Raw genomic sequence first — 21,159 nt, forward strand, 5'->3', positions numbered from 1 at the left:
AAAATCACCACGCTTTAACAATTTATAGTTAATTTCACAACCTAAAAATGTATTCAAATTAATTTATTAGCATGCATAGGTACACATCATATTTTGTGTGTTGATTTAAGAGCGATCTAGCCAATCAAATATTTACATATTAATAATATACTGGTTGCGTTGTTATGCGGCACTCACGCATAAAGTAGATATGATGATTTAACATACCTATATGTTAGATGGTGAGCGGGAGAATGTATTTTTAATTGATAATAAATCTAAACTAAAAAAATATGACTTTGAACATATATTATGAAAAACAATTCAACGTGTTATTCATCATCGGTTAACATTTTCCTTTGAATGATATAAAATATATTCTAGGTATAACAAATGTTATAATTTAAATAAATTATTTCATTTTATTTCCACAGATATTTTTAAAGAATCATAATTTAATGAAAGTAACGCAAAAAAAAAAATCAATAACATTGGACTGAATTGAATTAAATGTAATGTTATGAAATAGTTAGTATATTATAAGGATTGTAATAACTATAAAAACGATCATCTTAGTCTACATAATATCAATAATTGTATGCAAAAATTAAAAATCTTATTCAGTAACTCAATTCGTTAATAAACCATTAAATAAATATTATTTTTCGTTAGTGTATTGTCACGATATACGCTCAACGTGGGTAGATCACTTAGTTATGTACTAAAACAACACCATATTATTATAGCCAAAGCAAATGTATATTTATATACACTTATATCGCAGTATGCCTATTATGGTCACTTATCATAATGAATGTTGAATAATGCATTTCAAACTCATAAGAACTTCCTTATATCCACAAACGCATGCATTTTATAACATTTCGCCAATAGGAATATATGAAACTTACTCATCCGATAACGGTGCTGCTCCTTCTTCCTGTCCGGGTGCATTCACGTGGTATACGCAGAAATTTGACATGAGGGTGCGCATTTCAGTATAATTGAAGAATGTCTGAAAACTCGTGACGTCTGCAAAACAAATAGTCATTAGAAAACATCCAAATGAAAATATTATCTTTCTATTATAGTGAGGGGCGACGCTACACGGAAGCTAGAATGAGCAAGTGCCCTCCCCCCAACATTTGATTTTGCTCCTCTGTTGACCCCCCCCCCATAATTTAATGTTAAAAATATGTAAGTAAATAAAGAAATTGTAAATCATTATTAATATATAAAATAGCATTAATTACTTCAAAGAATTTTAGACTTAGATAAGTTATTTATTTTAAGTTTGGCTGCTATATAAAAATTAAATATAGGTACTTTTTTTGCACATTAAGAAGTAAATATGCTTTATAAAGTTAATACTAACGGCACACCTTCTAAAATATCATAGATTATAAATTAAAAATGTATGTATTGCTATTTATAAATAAAATAAAACGGAGAAAATTTGAAGTTTTACTGAAGTACATTTGTGATAATAATAAACTAGGTATATTTTTTGATTACTTATTTCGAATAAAACATATAATTATATAAATATATAAACATATATAGTATAATATTATACTCAAAACATTTTTAGCAATACTTTCCTGAAAATATGGAATAAATAAATGAATGGGTGATCGAGTAGCCATACATAAATGACCCGCCAGAAATAAATTACACCCGGTATCGCCCTTCCCCTCCTCCTTAAAAAATATCTGGCGCCGCCACTGATTATAGTTATCGTATAATACATGGGTATAATTGTAAAATAAAATTATAAATGTGTATAATTTCTAATGTATAATGTATATACATGTATAAGTATATTATTATAATATTATCATGTTCAATATAATAATATCTATAATATATTAATATTTAATTCTGGAATTTGACTCGGGAAGAGAGAAACTTTTGAAAACGCGTAATAAAATAAATATGTGGGTAACTAGATAACTAATTTACGTTGTAGTGTAGAAAATAATAAACGTTTCGTCAAAACTAGCATCCCCGCCCCCGTCTTCATACCAATTTAATAACAATAAAAGAGTTTTACTCATCGGAAGAGAAATACAACGTTATGAGTCATATTGTCATAACGTATCCCCATGAACATAAGAGGGGTGGTTTCGAATTTCTTCGAACAGCGAAGCCACAGACGAGGACATAATAGTCGCAGCAGATAGATACCTACTAGAATTTCAATGACAGTATAAATGTTTATTATAAGTGTTCGTTAGTTAAAATAAAAATTAAGACCTGATAAGCTTTTCAAAGACTTGACAAAACAACTGCACAAAATTATATGCGTTTAAAGTGTAAATATGAATTAAAAATATGTAGACACTCACTATACATACTATATGTCTTGTTCTATAAAGTATAAAGTCAATGTTCAATACGTCATATAATTAACATTATAATGTTACACGCATAATAAATTATCGACATTGTTTAAATGTTTCGTTAAATATAAATGGCACACTTGGCACATGAGAAATGACCAAAGTATAAATTCGTTGTTCTCGATATTTCAGAGACTATAATTATTGTTATCGTTATTTTATCGAATCGAAACCTAATCGGACATTACACCCAACCAAACTCATAAACTCATATCGGTTCAGACTTTTTTGAGGCTTTTAATTTGTTCCAAATCCTTGGCTCGCTTACAGTTCAGTCCTAAGTCGTGGTAAGTGAGTATTGGTGGCCTGGACCGATCGCCTTGCACGGCCACGCACACCGGCCCATTGTCGGTGTCCACGTACACCTCTTCCACACCGGTGTTGCCCCTGGTAAACGTTCGGACGGCGGGTAGCGACGGACGGACGCCGGTGAGTTCCACTTCTTCCAAAGTCTCCGATCGCATGCCACTGCGTCGCACATAGAAAACACACAGTGGTCATTGTAGTGATATTATTTTAATGCGCATAGTATAATAGCCAGTATATAGGTATATCTCAATGTTGCACCCGATTCGTGAAATTGTAAGTTATTTTCAACGGTCTCTTTTTACTTTTCATATTTTGTTCTCGACGTTTAATTTAATTATGATGGTGAAAATGTAAAAATATGTAGTATATAAATAATGGCAGATAATAAAAATAATATTACATTAGAAAAAAAAAATAATATGTAATTATAAGTTGAAATATATTATTCGCTATTATCGTAGGATCAACAAAGTACACACGAACTTTCCAAGGTACTCTAGAGTCATGAAATGGTAAAAAAAAATTGTCCATTTCGTGAACTAGGTAATTTCACAAACGGGATGTAACAAATTATATTCAATGTAGCCGTAGTGGCGCCGAGTCTGGCCAAAGTGGGCGATACGAGTGACCTTCTTGAACTGTTGTGGACACACAGTATACAATATATATATATATATATATATAAAAAAAACGATGTTAACGGGCTGGTGCCGTGTAAATTGTAAATATAATTATTTCGGTTAGGAGAACCTAATCTAACTTAATCTCTACACAGAAGGTAATTATCAATCGAAAAAAAGCCCAAACTCGGTAATCGGCGTCACCGTTTAACACGTCATAAGAAGACATCCATTACTACGTTTATAAAAATAAATCAAACAACGGTCGCGGGCGCACTCACCTGAGCAGCGACGCTTCCTCGGATATGGCAGAGGTGGGCATTTTTCTGTAAAACGAAAACCATGACAAATGAGAAACACACGTTAAAACATATCATATCATTATATTATATATTATATCAATGCCCCCTCACCATCGCGCGTCTTGACGAATGTATATGTGATGTGTGTGCGTATGTATGCATACGTATACATCATCATAGTTTATTATTTTGTGTAAAATATAAACCCATTTTTAAATAAAATTGATTTCTCTATTATAATTATTAATTATATAATAATCACCGAAAAATTTTAATTTTAAAAATAAATCGATTAATAACTACTATAGTATAATATTTAATTGTATGATAAAATATTTAGCAAAACTACAACAAACTGAACATCCCATCCTTCCGCAATATAAATATGAATACACCATGAAAGTGGTATATAGACGACAATCTGGGGAGCATAGTTAGTATATAAAATAAATGTATCAGTAACTTATTTTCGAGGATCGACTATTTGTTTTTTCAAAAAAATCAATGTGAATGGAAGGCAAAAGTTTTCGGATATTTTTTTTGTTTGTCCGTCTCCTTTTCAATACTTTTAATCGATCGAGTTTGAATTTACCTATTTACCCATCATACATAATTTATAATAATAATCGTACCATCATACATATAAGTCTTTAGTGTTTTCTAGTTGTTTGTACATACCCACTATTGACTTCGGAAATGAGAAATCAAGGTGGCTCTCCCTGTTTATGTGTCGGTGTAATGTGAATAAAAAAGTTTTTACGAGTATTATACAGAGAAGGTTGTTTTAACCTTTTTCATAGTGCCCGAGATCCGCTTACTCGGTCCGTAACCGAAGCTTTTAAAAAACAAAACTGACGATCGGCTATGCTTGTACACGTCATGAACAATAATTGTGTACGTAATTTTTACAACGACTGTAGAAATAGTGGAGGAACTGTATTTAATTTTAACTTCAATAATAATTTACCACGACTTTATGACTCATTTACAGTCAATAAGTGGAAATAGTGACGGACGGCAACGTGAATTCAATTATACTTAGCCTATTTCTATGTTCAAATTACGAATGTATTGAAAACCTGGTTTTTAAACTCTTCAAGTATGTTTGAGGTTAAGTCTTTGTCTAAGTATAAGCAAGTAATATTCTACGATAGAACTTATTTTAAGACATTTCTACTGTGACGTAAATTATCAGTTATATTTATTTGAGTTTATTATTTTCAAACACTGTTTTATTTATTCAACCATAATATCGTTTGAATAATAATATCGAGGTGGTCCTTAAATGCCGTAAAAACGCTAAGTATTTGCAATCACGTATTACAACACGGTACTTTAGGTATATTATATAAACGTAATTTTCTTGTAATTATTATAATTCGATCGAACACAATATTTTTTTCGAAAGCATGTAAAATGTGGAGGAAAAAAAATTCTAAAAATTATTGGTGCTGTAAACGGATACCGGTGTGTATGCGGTGTTAAAGATTATTTACATATTACATAATAAATACTGTCGTGTTGGATTCTATTCGACCTCGACGCGTGCACACGATGATGTTTAAGAAAAATATAGTCACATAGGTGTACCTATATTGTAGTACCTGTATATTTTATATACGCGCGTGTAATATACCTGAGCGGCGTGTTGATGTTTCCGGTGCCGATTACGGGCACGCCGGACATAAGCGGTTCGGACAGCCTGCGCCGGGGGCTGGAGCTTAGCGTGCCGAAAGCCTTTTTAAAAACAGTACCGACAGAGTTCTTCCGCTCCGGCTGCAGGTCGTCCGTAGTCGCTTTGTACACGCGATCGGCGGCCAGCGAGCGGTAGGACATGTTGCGGCATGCGGGGCCAAAAGCTGCAAACAAAATGTATGTACGTGCGAGTACGTGCAAAAGCCGTCAACGTATAATAATAATAATAATAATATGTAAAATATGTATAGTAATAATAATAACACAATAATAATGGTATAATATTAATAATAATAATAATAATAATAATAATAATATGATGATGATGATATATAATAATAATACATTGCCTACATATACCTATATAGAATATTCTAAATATGCTTTGCATAGTATTGAAGGTATGTATAATATAAAATATATTAAGGAGGCATATTTGTTGTTTAGTTAAAGGTAGAATTAAGTGAAATTGAACATTTCTATGATAAAAATCGAATAATAAAAGAAAAATTTGTTGTAAAATCAATTCTGTGGGTTTTGATTTTTATTAAAACGAAGGCCTTTTGATTTTATATTCTACAAAAAATTTGAATATTTGTCCGAAATTATTAATATTAATAAAGTTATTAATTATTATCCTTATCATTACAATAAATAATAATACTACATATTATTTTTAATTGATCTGATATCACGGGCCATAGTGAAATGTAAAACGATGATGGCCTGCAACGTTTTTAGAAGCACAAGAATACAAAACTTAATAATATTCAATGGCTGCCAATTTGAAAACGGCGCATCACCGTATAGGTGAAATACATAAGCCGTATTTTTATATAAAAACGTGGTTTTTGAAAGTCCTTCGAATTACGCTTATATTTTTTTTTTTAAACACGTGACGAATTGACTCGAGTTAAGAAATATCACCTCATATCTCATTGTATTATATTATACTTAAATACCGTTATACATGTTAAATGTATCAATACAGCGGTACATGATGTTGGTACATTAGTGATGTAAAAAAAAAAATGATGATGAAAAAATATGACGTACAAATGCGGTGTAAAATAATAATAATAATAATAATAATAATAATAGTAATAATGTGTACGCACGCCACGACGTCTGCTAACTGCTAAGTACCTACTAATAGACGCGTTAACTGCCGGAGGGATATACTGGTAATGATAATAATAATGTAACGCGCGAGCCGAAACACCACACGCGGACGGGTGTGCAGCGTCGCACACGATTATATGCGATACGAGTACGCTGCTCAGTGATGATTATATTTAATCCCATTAACGATATAATATTTTTCGTATGCACGCGGTGTATAGATACTGCGCACGTCGCCACAAATTGTGTTTTATTATTTTTAACTTTCTGCCCGCACAGTCGACCGTTTGCGTGCGTGTGTATTTGTCCGATAAATCGTACGCGCTTCAACGAGACAATAATAATAGGTACCTATGACACCAGTCACCAACCACTGTTGTACACGAGTATAGACGACTACGACGACGATAATAATATCTCTGTACGCTCGTTTGTATACGTCGTCATCGTACAGGTACATCCCAAACCGGATACGATGCGTATATAAACATAGCGCGTTTATCGGAAGGCCTGTGTGTAGTCGACTGGAGCGCGATACCAGGACGACGGGATGGGACGGGACCGGAAACGCTTCCGTCCCACACGCCCACTGCACAATAACGGGTATTTTTCTCGAGACGCGTAAATGCCACCTGCTGATGGCGTTGATCACCGCGAAACGACGACAGTTTCGTGATTACGGCATAAATAATGTCATATTATCGTGATATATCATGCTTATAATAATATCACGTACTTTATAACGTTATAGGGTTCGTGATTTTATTATTTTTTTTTTTCGACATTTGGTTTATCTTGGAACATTTTTATATACACATTGTAACACTTGCACTCATTAAAGCGCAATCATTTTTAATAGCGATAAAACCTATTTATTACTGTAGTGAATTTTTTGTAAGTATTTTATATTTTTAAAATATTATGTTAACCATAAACATTTTTAATGTCATGGCGTGTTGGAGAACAATATTTTTTAAAAATCAATTTCATACACGAGCAAACAATACACATACAGAACCAATAATGTTATATTATAATATGATAATAATATATTTAGTTTTACAATAATTTAGATCATAATATAATAAGAGTTCGGCAAAGTATTTTTACTAACTCTTATTGTTTATTTTTTACTATTATGAACTCATAAAAAACTACAACTCTAAATAACAACCACAACTATATTTTTTGAAAAATAATATTCTGCTTTAGAGTATGAAATCATTTATCAATAATCATGATTTTTCTCATTTAAGATGTAAATACCTAATAAAATCAGTAACATGCAAATTTTGATTTTATTTCTTGCAAAAATATAGTTATAGACTATAGTAATGCGTTATAGAAAAAAATCGAAAATTTTGAAAACATGTATTTAAAAAAAAAAAGAGGAATATTTTGACAAAGAAAACGATAATGTCACGTTGGAAAATATTTCCCTTGTAAATTACTTCTATAATATAACAGAATAATTTGAACCGATAGCAACTGACTATATTTATTATTGTAATATTAACCACCCGAGGACGACGAGCAACCTAGTATAATATATTATGTTTTTTATGTGTATATGAGTTCAGTTCGACCTCCGACTATGAAGTGTCATTCATATCGAGTCCAGTTTGACGTTGTATATGATTATATACCCCGTGACGTGAAATTCGTTCACTGTCTTTAAACCCTCCTCTGTAATTACAGCAATCAACGTTGAAGTCAAACGTCACATCGCATATCGTGTGTATATTATAAAATACTGTCTACACTCTACATCGAAGGTTAAATTGTGTTTTATAATAATAATCGTATTTATATCGCCTCGTATATAGTGCAATGAGAACATTTATTTGTTAAATTTATATGTTATCAATAATATTATGTTGTGCAGTGACATTTAGGATGTACCTAGTTACCCGATGGTTTTATTATTCGCAATTGGGATGATCATAATAATGGAAACACTAAAATAAATAAATTCGTGTTTCAAATTCAGAAAGTTATTCTCTTCGTGTTATTAATATTATTCACACATAAAAATATTGCAAACGGCAGAGTTAAAAAGTCAAATAAATAATTTAAAAAACCTAGTTGTGTCGGAAAAAACCTAATTTACTCGGTCAAGGACGCACGACTCATAACACACGCAAAAATAAAAAATTTACAGAGTGCCCATTATCTATATATAAACATTTGTTTTTGAATTATCTATATGAACATAACATAAATAAAGATTTTTTTTTGTTAATTCGTATGCAATGTTTTTATGTTTGTTATTTTGTACCATGACATTACAGCCAAAACAATTTCAAAAATATATATACTGTATCGTGGGTTTATTTAAAAATACTCGATTAGCTTTTGGTTCGTCATACGCATATTGTTCGAAATGTTTTATTCAACTCCTTGATACAATAATAATTCGTCCTAGAGAATTGTTATCAACAATAAACTGAATTTTAATAAAACAATTGTAGCTAAAATTTAAAGCCACACACAAACTGTGACTATTTGTTGAAGTACATCAATTAATAATTTATGATATGCTTATAATAAATTGTTTTTTGTATTATGTTAATTGTTTAAACGAAAAGAGTTTCTAATTAATTTATCGAATTTTCGAATAGTTTTTGTATGACAAACATTTCTATATGCATACATAAATTATTTGGCAAAATATCATAAATTGGACAATTCGTTCACGTTTGTATATTTATTACTCCAAAAAATCCCGGAAAAATAAATATTTAAAATACTATAATTATTAGAGTAGAATAATGTTTTCGCAATCAATAATTATACTATATATTTTATACATGCATTTAGAAATTATAAAAAAATGTTTAAAAATTATACTTAACTACCTAAAGATTTAGCTAACATTGTAAATTTAATTGTCTATTAATTTCTTCAAACGTGATTTATACTATAAAGAATTAAAAGTATGTAATATTAAATATAAGTGAATGCATTATATACATAGATATGATATGATTTCTTTTTAATTATTATAACTACGAAAAATTAACTTTTTGTGCCAAATAAATATAATTATTTTTTATATACAAATATTTTTTTTTTACAATTTGGCTCTGATTTGTTACGTTTATATGTTTTCCTAACCTAAACTCGCCCCCTCTCTCCTCAACTTAACAGTTACCACAACACAAAAGTTTCAAATCATCCAATTTTCTGATTATAAGTCCTGCGAGAAATTAAGTTTGGTCTAATAATTTTTGTAGGTAAACATTAACTTTAATACATGTCTGATATACAATTCAAATAAAATTAAATGTTTAAACAATATTAAAAAATGGAAATTATAGATTTATACTTTTTTAGTATTGCCATTTTACAATAGACTATGAGTTAAATCAAATTGTTTAATAACATAAATGCAATTATTGTTTTCAAATAATTAAACAACGACACGACTATTATTATTTAGGTAGAGAGTACGAATGTAGAACTACCTAACCTAACCTATACAGCGAGCTTTACACATTGTAATTAATTTTGTTTTGTTGCAGTAACTCAACAGCGAACATGTCATGTAATACCGTCATGTAATAATTTGATACCAAACGTAAACAGAAATCTCATAATATGTCATAAACGGAACAAGCCTATTGTTAGCGAATGTTTATTCAAATTTTAGGGCAGTGAACGTTTGGATGTAAATCCAACACATTCGAGTACAAATATACTTTTTTGAGACGGAATAGAATATATTTGTTACTTTGGCATAACCATAATTTTACCTGGAAACCCAGAAAACCGATTTTGGGTATAATAAAATTAACCTATATTATACATTATACCTACGCAATTCAAGTATAATTAAGTTATCGATTATGTTGCAAAAACAAACAATAAAGATTTTTATTTTTATAAATTTAATATAATGCATAATGATCAAAATATTTTTAAATTAAAATTGTAAAATAAAAAAAAATATTGAGAGACGATTAATTATTAAGAGCCAGCTTTCTTGTGGTGTCTCCTAGGCAACAGCTATAAAAGAAAATAGTAAAAGAAGTTGCTTAAAAACCTTTATTCAAACATGATATTTTTTTTAAAAATATTGTTTGCACATACCCATTTTATTCTTGATGTCTTGAAAAAAATGTATAACATTAACATGTTTACTCAACCGTTCTCCTAATTCCTAGCTAAAAATATCGTTATGTACTCAAACGTATTATAGCTGAATTTGACATATTTATAAGCCACCTTACTGTACATTTATAAGTTGAAAACTACGTGATTATATTTTAATATTATAAATTATATTCTTTCTAAACTAATTCAAACTGGTTTTTAAGATACAATATAAATAATCGGCGTTAGTAAAAAATTTAAAAATATCCACTACCCTTTACAAATACCTATTGAATTTTTCCAAATTATATTTTAAAAATAAATTCAACAATACCATGAATTCTAATCAACAGCCTAAATGACAAAATGTCATTAGGGTCTACGGTCTACAAGTTCGTCTGGCAGTTTTCTTGTTAGTATTCTCACATAATCTGTCTATATAATATTATATATTATATAAAACATAACCAATAATTCAGAATTCTTCGTCAAAGTGGAAAACCGAAAACGTCATCGCTTATTTCGAGTCAACACAGAAAACACTCACTGATGATTATGGATTCTCAGGAGTCATTGAAATTTCCATTAACGAGAGTTCTAAAGTCATATGATTCGAAAAGACATACTACCACCCGTAGCAAGTCAAGTTTATGTATTTAACCCAACGAGAATAATATAATATTTTATATGATGGGACGATGTGTACTGTGTATGTGTGTGTGTTTACGCGCAACTATAATCGATTATTGTAGTTACCTATGTTATATAATATAATATGTAGTTCATTATTATGAATGAGGGTCGTAAATGAGAACACGGCCTTGCCTCCATCGATCCTCACGTGTCACCTATAATATTTTCCTGTTTATATTATTAATGAGGTTGCCGTCAAAATATTTGTATTAACTGTACGGTCAAATTGTGTCCTACATATTATTTTCTTTTTTAATAGTTAAGTTCCACCGTTATCGTTATCACGGCCTGTAAGACTTTATTCGATAACATCCGCAAAATACTATACAAAGGTACGCTGTACTACGTCGAGTTTACTGCAGTGTACGTTTATAGACTTAAAAAAATTATTTTGTCAAACGATTTCTCAAACCTTATATCCTTATTATGGTATTGTAGGTACTACACGAATGTACAAAATTCAAAATTTACCAATAATAAGCTAAGTAATAACAGATTAGCCGCATGCAATAGACGTGGATAATTATATATACCTAGACACATCCTACATCCATGTATATTGTTTAACACAATACAACTATAATAATTATATTATATATGTTGCATTATTATTGTGATTTGTGGGTACCTAGTTATATGACAATCAATACGAATTTCGGTCGTTGTTCTAAACACCCGAATGAGGTGTTTATAATCGACTTAATGGGTTTTAGAAATATTCAGTAGCATAAGTCCGCTGTACATATTACGCAAACCACTGTACTCTAGTCAACGTCAACAATGTATTAACTTTAATTAGCTATTATTAGATTAGTCTTGTAAACGTCATACACGTAAATTACTCGATCGCAATGTTGTATACCTGAAGCTATACATAATATTGTATCGTTTATTATATGAGAAAATGTATAACGAATACGCCGTAGATTTCTGAATAGATTACCTATGCGAAAAATAGAATTGAAGATTTTCAAATTATAGTATCAGCTGGCTGTGTAGTTTATCGTAGTGTTCCGTAAAAGTTATAGTATATAGTATAGTAAAATAGTATAGGTAAATCGTAAATATTTAAATTATTGGTGGGACAATTATTGCTTATGGTAAAATTTAAATTTAATAATAAATTACAAAAAAACAAATATATACGCACATAGTAAAGTGATATTAACAATTTACAGTGAATTTGTTTCTTGAGGAGTTGAAATTAAAAATCTCCTTAGCTTAAATCCTTTTATTATGTTGACAATTTTGAGTAGAAAATATTTGAATGTATTTGATAACGACAAAATATGATAACACGCATTCATTGTGTAATAAAGTTTAAATTAACTGGTTTAGCGGTATTCAATAATATATTAATACGAAACTATTAAAATCAAATAATGTGTATTTTATTTACAGTTTATAAACTGTCATTTTCGGTTCAAATAGTATTAAAATGTACATAATAACGACTACCGGTATATAATCACGATGAGTGTATGACTAAAGCGTAATAATAAGTTATAACTACGATACGCGCAAATGGCAGAGTATGCCGTGGTAATAATTATTATTTTTCGTGTCAAAAACGAATAATTATTTTTATTCTTTAAATAAATTATACCGGACTGTTGACACGCCAGAACCGATAAAGTCGTTAATCGTATGGAAAAGAGAACTCCAAAGTATTATTTAATATTATACTCATTCATTTCATTACCTCGTCCGTTATTATTATTGTTTCCGTACACATACGCATAATAAAGAAGACAGATTGCGTAATATAATATATTAATATACAAAAAGAAATTCAATTAACGTACAAAAGAAATGAAGACATTATATATAATACATACATACAATATGTATACTATGTTTAGAATTAATATTCTTTGCGCTAAGTATATATAGGGTGATTAATAGAAAATATTTTTTTTACATAATTTCCAGTCAAAATAAAACAACAGTAAAAGTTTTTTTTAAATTTTTTTGTACGACACAATGCATATTTAATTTCATATTCTGAAGCAAAATATTTTTCGGTGTATTTCGATGTATAACAATTGAAATCCAGACGAGTAGTTAATGAGTTATAAGTAATTAATGTTTAAATAAGCTGAGTAGTAGACAAACATTTTGCAGGGTATCCCTATACCACTCCACACCACTTAGTTAAACTTTAAATAGGTGCCTACTTATAACTCATAAACTACCCGACTGAATTTCGATTTTTAAGTATCGAAATACTCCAATAAATATCCTGCTTTGGGATATAAAATTAAAATGTAGGTTGTTTTACAAAAAATTAAAAACTCAAAATATAATCAATATATAATATAAAATCAAAAATATTTAAAAAATATATTGTTTTATTACGAATAGACATTTTGAAAAAAAAATATTTTCAAAAACTAAAATAGGTTTTGAAATAATGAGTGTTGTTTGATTAAATAAAAAAAAATCATCTAGTATAGGTAATATAACGGCAGAGTTCAGTTTATATAATACACAGCTGCTATGCTGAAATACCAGACGGAACTACTGCAGTATGTATAATGTATATATTATATATTATATAATATCGATTTTATAGATATGTGCGTAGTAGTGAGTATGCGTGTGTAATTTTTAAACTGTATAAATGTTTAAATTTGTTACAACGGACCCTATATATTGTATATATAAATATTGTATTCACATAATAAACATTCAAAGTGTTCTAATCCCCAGATTTAGTGCGGTGAGTAATGAAAAAATAAATTAATCATACCTAAATATCGATTTGTAGGAAAGAAACGGGCGTTTTATCAATATAATTGAATCGTATACGCGTAACGTATCGTCAATCGTTCGTCGATTGTTTGACCTTCGAAGTTTATACTCCCTGGTTCGGTGTTAAAAGTTTACACTACTGCACGGCACATATATACATATATACTCAATCCGAACCGTAGTCGTTCGGTTGTTTACGGGTGAACGTTTTGCTAGATTGTGAAAAAAAAGAGTTTTTCGAATTCCGCGACTGTCGATTGGTGTCAAAATATTTCTTGATCAATATGTTAGGTATATGATTGAATTGTTTGAACTACTCGTTAACTGAAAACTCGTTAATCTCCTATTTGTATGCCAAATTTCAGGTTACCTAACATAAAAGGTGGGAAAAAAAGTCGATGAATCGATTCTCTCGCGTGTACGGGAATTATTATTATTATTATATAATTAAAGTTTATATTCTACGAGTATATATATTACGGGTACATTATATATACATATTTATGGGGTACATGCGCTTTTTATCGACCCGTAAGTGAAAAAAAAAATAAACGACATGATACTTATTTGTAGGTATCTATACATCGGACACCGTAAAACCTAACCTACATAACTTTCGCACAACCTACTGGAGTACTACACTATACACATAATATTACATAAATCTATCGGTTAATTTTGTCGGCCCCCCGAAATTTATCCGATAGTAACGCTATTGTTAAAGTCATCGTGACGCGCATAGGTATACTAAAGCGCAGAAGATCTACGAACAACAACAACATATATGATGTCGTATGTCATATACATATTTTGTTATTACTGGCTAATCCCATCATAGCGTTGCGGGGGTGTGCGCTGGCGCGTTAAAATTGTACTGTTGTTTGTCGCTATAATTGCGCCTGAAAACAACGTGGATCCGCGTTGTAACAATTATTGTTATAAACGTTGACGTTGACGTTGACGAACACACGTAGTGCACGCTGTATATGTACCTATTTTGTATTGGCGCCCGAATCGGCGGGGTATGTGCCAGTCAAAATATGTCGATTTACGTGGGTATTTCGAAGCGACGACGATTCGTGATGTTCGAAATATCTACCTGGATTTTGTTTTCTCTCCTTCGACAATATTCAAGGATTCGGACCCGGGGCGAACGAGAACACGCAGCAGTACAAAAAGTAATATTAAACAAAGTCACGTAAACACGCAAGCGCGTGCGCTAGCTGCTCTTGCGCTCGTGCGTGTTTGTGTATGTGTGTGTGTGTGTGTGTGTGTGTGTGTGTGTGTGTGTGTGTGTGTGTGTCGGGAAGAGAGATAGAGAGAAAAAACACCGAATACCGTATAGATACGTGAGAATAAAAGGAATTTTTTCGACCAGGACCGGTCAAAGTAAGGGTAAAACAATACAAATACAATGTCGCATCACATACTGTAGTGGCAGGTGGTATATATTGCGGCATAGGTGATATGGTGGTGAACGCGGCTCGGCCGCTGCAGGTGCCCCTTAACAGCACGGATCACGTGATACTACAGACGGGTTAGGACAACCGAAACGGAATTCATAAATATTATCGCAATACAAGTAATAACAGAATGTTATATTATAATATGTACCTACATCGTCAATATACGAAAGACAAACACAATACACTGCGGCGGCGGCATAATTACGTATACAATATCAGGTGCATGCCACTACACACAAAGGACCTAAAGGAACATCAAACAACTGAATAGTTATAATAATAATAATCATAATAACGATATAGGCGAACACATAAATAATAATATAATATACATGTGTTTGAAGGTACGACTACATACATAGATTTACATATTATAATATAGTCTCTATTACTGCTGTGGTCAACTAATATAATATAATATTATAATAATACCAATGTGCGTTTAAAATAAACACAAGACATATCAATATAATGTATAATAACGCAACGTCCATGCAAAACATAATATATTACCACTAAGTCTACGTGTAACTATATATGTAATAGTATATTATTATATTATGCGTATACGTGATGAATAAAATCGTACGACTGCGTACGTGTAATATTATTATTGGTAACGTCGTACGAAAAAACATTGATATATCATTATACGATAGATATCGCGCAATAGTCTCGAACGAAAATCAGTCGTCGTGACGTGCGGTAGGTATAGGTAATCATCGTACGCACGACGACCGTCGATGAATATCGTATTACACCTTCATATCCATCACCGCGACAATCCCTCACCCCCTCCGCAAAGATCGTTCCAACTGCAATTCATATCGTCGTCGTCGTCGTTTTCGTCGTAGGTACATATAATATGATGATGTTAGATTAAGTGCACAGCGAATGCGCGCGGGTGGTTTGAATGTTGCGATTAACGTACACGGTGAGTACACGGTCCGAATTTAGCCGCACGCCTAAGTCGTACACGGAATTGTAATAACAAGGTAAACGGACGGTATTCCGAATTGGGGGGGGGTGCTGACGACGGGGGTTTATCGCGTGAAAATGAAAACGAAACGATAATACCGGTTTCGTCGACCCGTCCGCCGGGGACGGGGACGTATATATCGATCACTCGGGAAAAGTCGAAACACCTCTTCGGAGGCGGTGGTGATTGACGATTGCCGATATAGGTAGGTACCAGCTGTATGTGCACAATACGTGCTCGCGATCTCGAAAGTTCGACCAGAGTTCCCGCGCACCTCCCGATCCCCCTCCCGAGGGCCGGCGCGCGTTATCGCGATATGCCGTGAAAACAATAAGGGGGCGCCTACGACATCAGCAGCAGCAGCAGCAGCAGCGGCGGCGGCGGCGGCAGCGGTGCAGCAGCGATTTCGACATAAAACGATATTTTATAATATTATAATATGTACTAAAATACCATTAAAATTATAATATCGTGTTTGAACATGACCGGGAGACATCAACTACGGCTTACCTGTGTGGTCTTTACTATATATGTTTTATTATTATTATTATTGTTGTTGTTGTTGTTGTTGTTTTATCTTTTGAGAAAAAAAAAAAACAAAACTGATTATTATATTATATATTATATAAATTATTCGAAAGACAGACAGCCGTCGCTTGAGTAGCGAGAGCGCGCGGGCCCGACGTTAGGCGAGAGACGCGGAAAAAAATGTAAAAAAATGTATTAAAAAAAAAAATTATCAGCAAAAAACGCGATCGAATTCAGACGGCGGCGGTGGCGGCGAACGAGATCGGACGCATCGCGCGCGTCGAACACGAATAGAACAAAGTGTGTCTGTCGGTCGGTCGGTCGGTCGTTATCACACACACACACTCACACACACGCACACGCACACACACACACACACACACACACGCACACGCACGCACGCACAGACGCGGGCGCGCGCGCAAACGATTTTACTACCGGCACGCAAGACGGCGGGCGGGCGGGGGACAAGACGACGTCGGATACGGAGCGCTGGAAACGATTTGCACCGCGCGCGCGGAACACACACGGCCGACCTGGCGAGCGGGGGCGAAACGGCGCGTGCGCGCGTCACGCACACACCGTATACTCGTCGTCGTCGGCGGCGGTGGCGGCGGCGGCGGCGGTCTGTATAAATAACGTAAAAAAAATAAGGAGAAAAAAAAGGACCAAACCAGAAAACTATGCGTTTTCGTGAGCTGTGTGCGCGTGTGCGCGCGCGCGCGTCCGTGTGTGCGTCTGCGTTCGCGCGTGTGCGTGTGAGTGTGTTTATTTTTGTTGGGTCAGGCCGTCGCATCGATCCAACAGCTGGAATAAGGCCCGACCGGGTGCGAACGGATTTACGTCGATAGGGGGCTGGCCGCCGGCGGCGGTGAACGAGTCCCGGCGGCCACGACGACATCTAGGCACGGAGCGCGGAGGTTTGCGCGACCCGAGAGTGTCGCACAAAGATGTCACCACCGGTTTCGTGAACGGTGCACGAAGAACAAACGATTTTATGACGATAATATTAATTATTAGCGCGTTTTACCTGCGTTAACGGGTACTTTTTAATTTGTCGTTACTGCTTAGCAGTTGGCGGGCGTGTTATCGATACGGGACGACGACCGCAAATGAACGATGGGGAAAAAATGACCGATATATCTCAATCCCACGTCTTCGATGGTACTCGACTTCCTTGCTCGATAAGTCGACTTGTATCGTTATAATATTGATAAATATAAAATTGAGTTAAACGGTATTATAGAAAAAAAATATATAAATGTACATATTTTTTCATTTAAATTATATAACATTATTTTGTTTGTGGTATATATAAGTTAAAGATTATGAATGACAATAAAATGCAATTAGAACAAAACAAATATATTATTAGGTAGTGCGATTTGTGATTGTGATCGGCATGACTGCATATGGTTATATTTTCAAATTTCCGAATCTATAATTAGATACGGACCGTAAACCCTCTGTTTAGATTAGTCAACAAATTTAGGTCATCAATGTGTTATAAAAAAAAAACAATTTACTCAATTTAGCTCTCGTGTTTCGTTTTATTTTATGATATTGGGGATATAACTGATATATGTATTTAATTTCGGTTTTTAAATATTATGAATAATGTAACTAGTTAAATGGATTAATATACGTTTATAGCTTTCGCATGCAAATGGTTGAACGGGATACTTCTAGACACATATGGCTTATGTGGTATAAACTAGCTAAAAGTTTTGAATGCTATATTACATCTCAAAGTTTAATCAAATCATATCTGAATAATATATTTGTTTTAATGACTTTGAAATTAAAATTGGCAAATAGTGTTTGTCATTGAGTTGCAGCCACATAGCACTCGCACGGAGTTGTTTAAATTATTATTGTTCGATCACAAATTCAAATTAACATTCAAATCTTGGTTTCTGCATAGTAATAATTGTATTATTAATATACTAACTGAGATATTATGTACTACGTATGTAATATTTCGTTAGTAGATTATATAATATACGTCTATTCTAGAGCTAGATGTATGTATCATATTATGTGATCCAACTGAATAGCAGTAAATAAAATTAGATGACTATAAAAATTAACAATAATATATCAATAGTATAACATTTTTTCTATAATATGAGTATTAACAATAAATGAAGAATTTTTTTTATCTTAAAGTATTGTTAAACCTTGATTACGTTTGAATCGACTATTGTGATATTTTTCTGTTAAATGTATACATTTTATGCGTGCGATATTTCCAGAAGTTATATTATTACAATATTAGTATGAAAGTATCACGAAATATTTACTTTTCTATTCTGTTTAACAATACCTATATTCATCATGACAACCAAAATTCTCAGTGTACATTTTTGACGTGATCTCGCCTCTTTTTTCGTCCCGGCGTTTAATACCACAATTGGATTCGTTTTTGGGATCTCATTATTATGTTAAAATACAAAATTGTGGTAACACGGCGTCTTGGATAGGCTATTTAGCTACACAATATTACGGCTGCCTGATAAACTTACTGGTCTAGAGTCTAGACTCTAGACTCTAGGTATAACTACTTGTTTTGTAATAATACTATATAATCACTTTTATTTTATTATTTAACTTTGAATACAGGATAACTGTATGAATGAAAATCACTTCGTAATAATATTTCAAATTTACAATTATTTTAACAAATTTTAATTTGTTTGAATATTGTTATTACTATATTTACCTAAGATACAAATACACAATTCATAAATAAGTATAGGTAAATTCTATCAGTTAAACTTTAGACGGAGGATAACAATTTTATTTTAATGTTTATTAACTTAGGTAGGTACATAATGTTGTTATAACATGTCAAAAAAAAAAAAAAAAAATAGTGCGGTATTACAAATATTTATAAATCTCTAAATTATTTTATTTACATTTATCTCAACATTTCTCGTGAATCATGATAAACCAATAACAATTATTTATACCATTACGCATTATCAAATAATGTTTTTCGATAATTTATATTATATGTATTATATAATTATAAATTATATTATTGTTTATGTATCTATTATACTTATACTACAGTTTTTAGATTAAATTTATTCCAACTGTAGTTATCGTGTAATTAAATTACTAAATAATTTAAAAAAAAAATAGTAGTGAATAGTAAGATATAATCACAGACCCAATCTCAATCTCATTTTTCTGTCAGGTGCTATTCATTTTAAAATTTTATTTATAACCATTTTATTGGTTAATATTAAATTAAAAATTAAAAATTATATATTATAGGTTAAACGCCAACTAGACATTGTTATACCAATCATGGAAATTTAGGTATGCTCACAAGGAATGTACACAATATTCGAACTAAAATTTTGAAAAATCGTATTATTTTAGCAATATAAGTAAGAATGGTTTTTATTGTTCTCCCTCACTATTTTGAACAGCGACTATCATTTATTTTATGTGTTATATACCTATTCATATTTATTATAAATTTTCAACCGCTCAATGTCATTGAAGCTTAAATTCAAAGACATTTATTTTATTTCCGTTCTAAAGTTTTATTGTGCAATACAGTATACACATACATTTCTATGAGACTTTTTTAGGGTTCATACTAAAAAGTAACTTAACCTATAGGTATAATAAGTATACTACGTACAATGTACAATGTGCATTGTATAATAATATGAACTATATCGTTTGCAGTAATATAAAAAAATTAATATATTTTTAACTTTTTTTTTATTTGAAATAGTTCTTTTTTATTTTATTGGATAAACAACACTTCAAATTTTAAAATTAATAACAAACAAACAAAATTATAATATCAAAAACGTAGTCATATCTATAATAATAATTGTATAATTTTTACATACTAATAACATTACAATATTATAGTTCATTAAAAATTACATGTATAGTATGTATAAGTATAGGCCCATATACAAAAACAAAATATAACTAAAATATAATAGCAGTTTATAATATAGATTAACACTATGAGCTTAATACCCGAGTAGTACCATACAATATTTATTTATGATTATGTGTGGTCATAAACTCATAAACAATTACGAAGGGTGAAATATTAACTCCTTTATAAAAATTCAACTTTAATTAAAATAATTTGAATAATATTTATAATTGATTGGAATAGCACGTTTCAGCGATAAAAACTGTGAGTACTGTGAGTTGTATATAACAAAATTCCCCAAA

The 21,159-nt window shown here is 31.6% G+C and overlaps 1 protein-coding gene across 6 annotated transcripts in view; it reads right to left on the reverse strand.

Annotated features, from left to right (window-relative positions):
- The window catches only part of LOC132918643 (protein NDRG3), a 52,666-nt gene extending 35,384 nt beyond the window's left edge, over window positions 1-17,282 (reverse strand). For 3 of the 6 annotated variants that reach the window (XR_009660526.1, XR_009660528.1, XR_009660527.1), the window contains exons 1-5: window positions 16,927-17,280; window positions 5,249-5,471; window positions 3,592-3,636; window positions 2,650-2,849; window positions 891-1,011 (exon numbers count right to left, since the gene is read on the reverse strand). Coding sequence is in view for 3 of the 6 variants with exons in the window: in XM_060980031.1 (XP_060836014.1) it covers window positions 891-1,011; window positions 2,650-2,849; window positions 3,592-3,636; window positions 5,249-5,448 (566 nt within the window). In the remaining 3 variants the exon portion in view is untranslated. Of the gene's footprint in view, window positions 1-890; window positions 1,012-2,649; window positions 2,850-3,591; window positions 3,637-5,248; window positions 5,472-16,926 lie in introns of all 6 variants that reach the window. The other 3 variants (XM_060980031.1, XM_060980032.1, XM_060980033.1) reach the window with 3 other exon arrangements.
- Between the last annotated feature and the right edge of the window lie 3,877 nt (window positions 17,283-21,159).

Source organism: Rhopalosiphum padi, chromosome 1 (genome assembly GCF_020882245.1).
Source record: "Rhopalosiphum padi isolate XX-2018 chromosome 1, ASM2088224v1, whole genome shotgun sequence".
Lineage (NCBI taxonomy): Eukaryota > Metazoa > Arthropoda > Insecta > Hemiptera > Aphididae > Rhopalosiphum > Rhopalosiphum padi.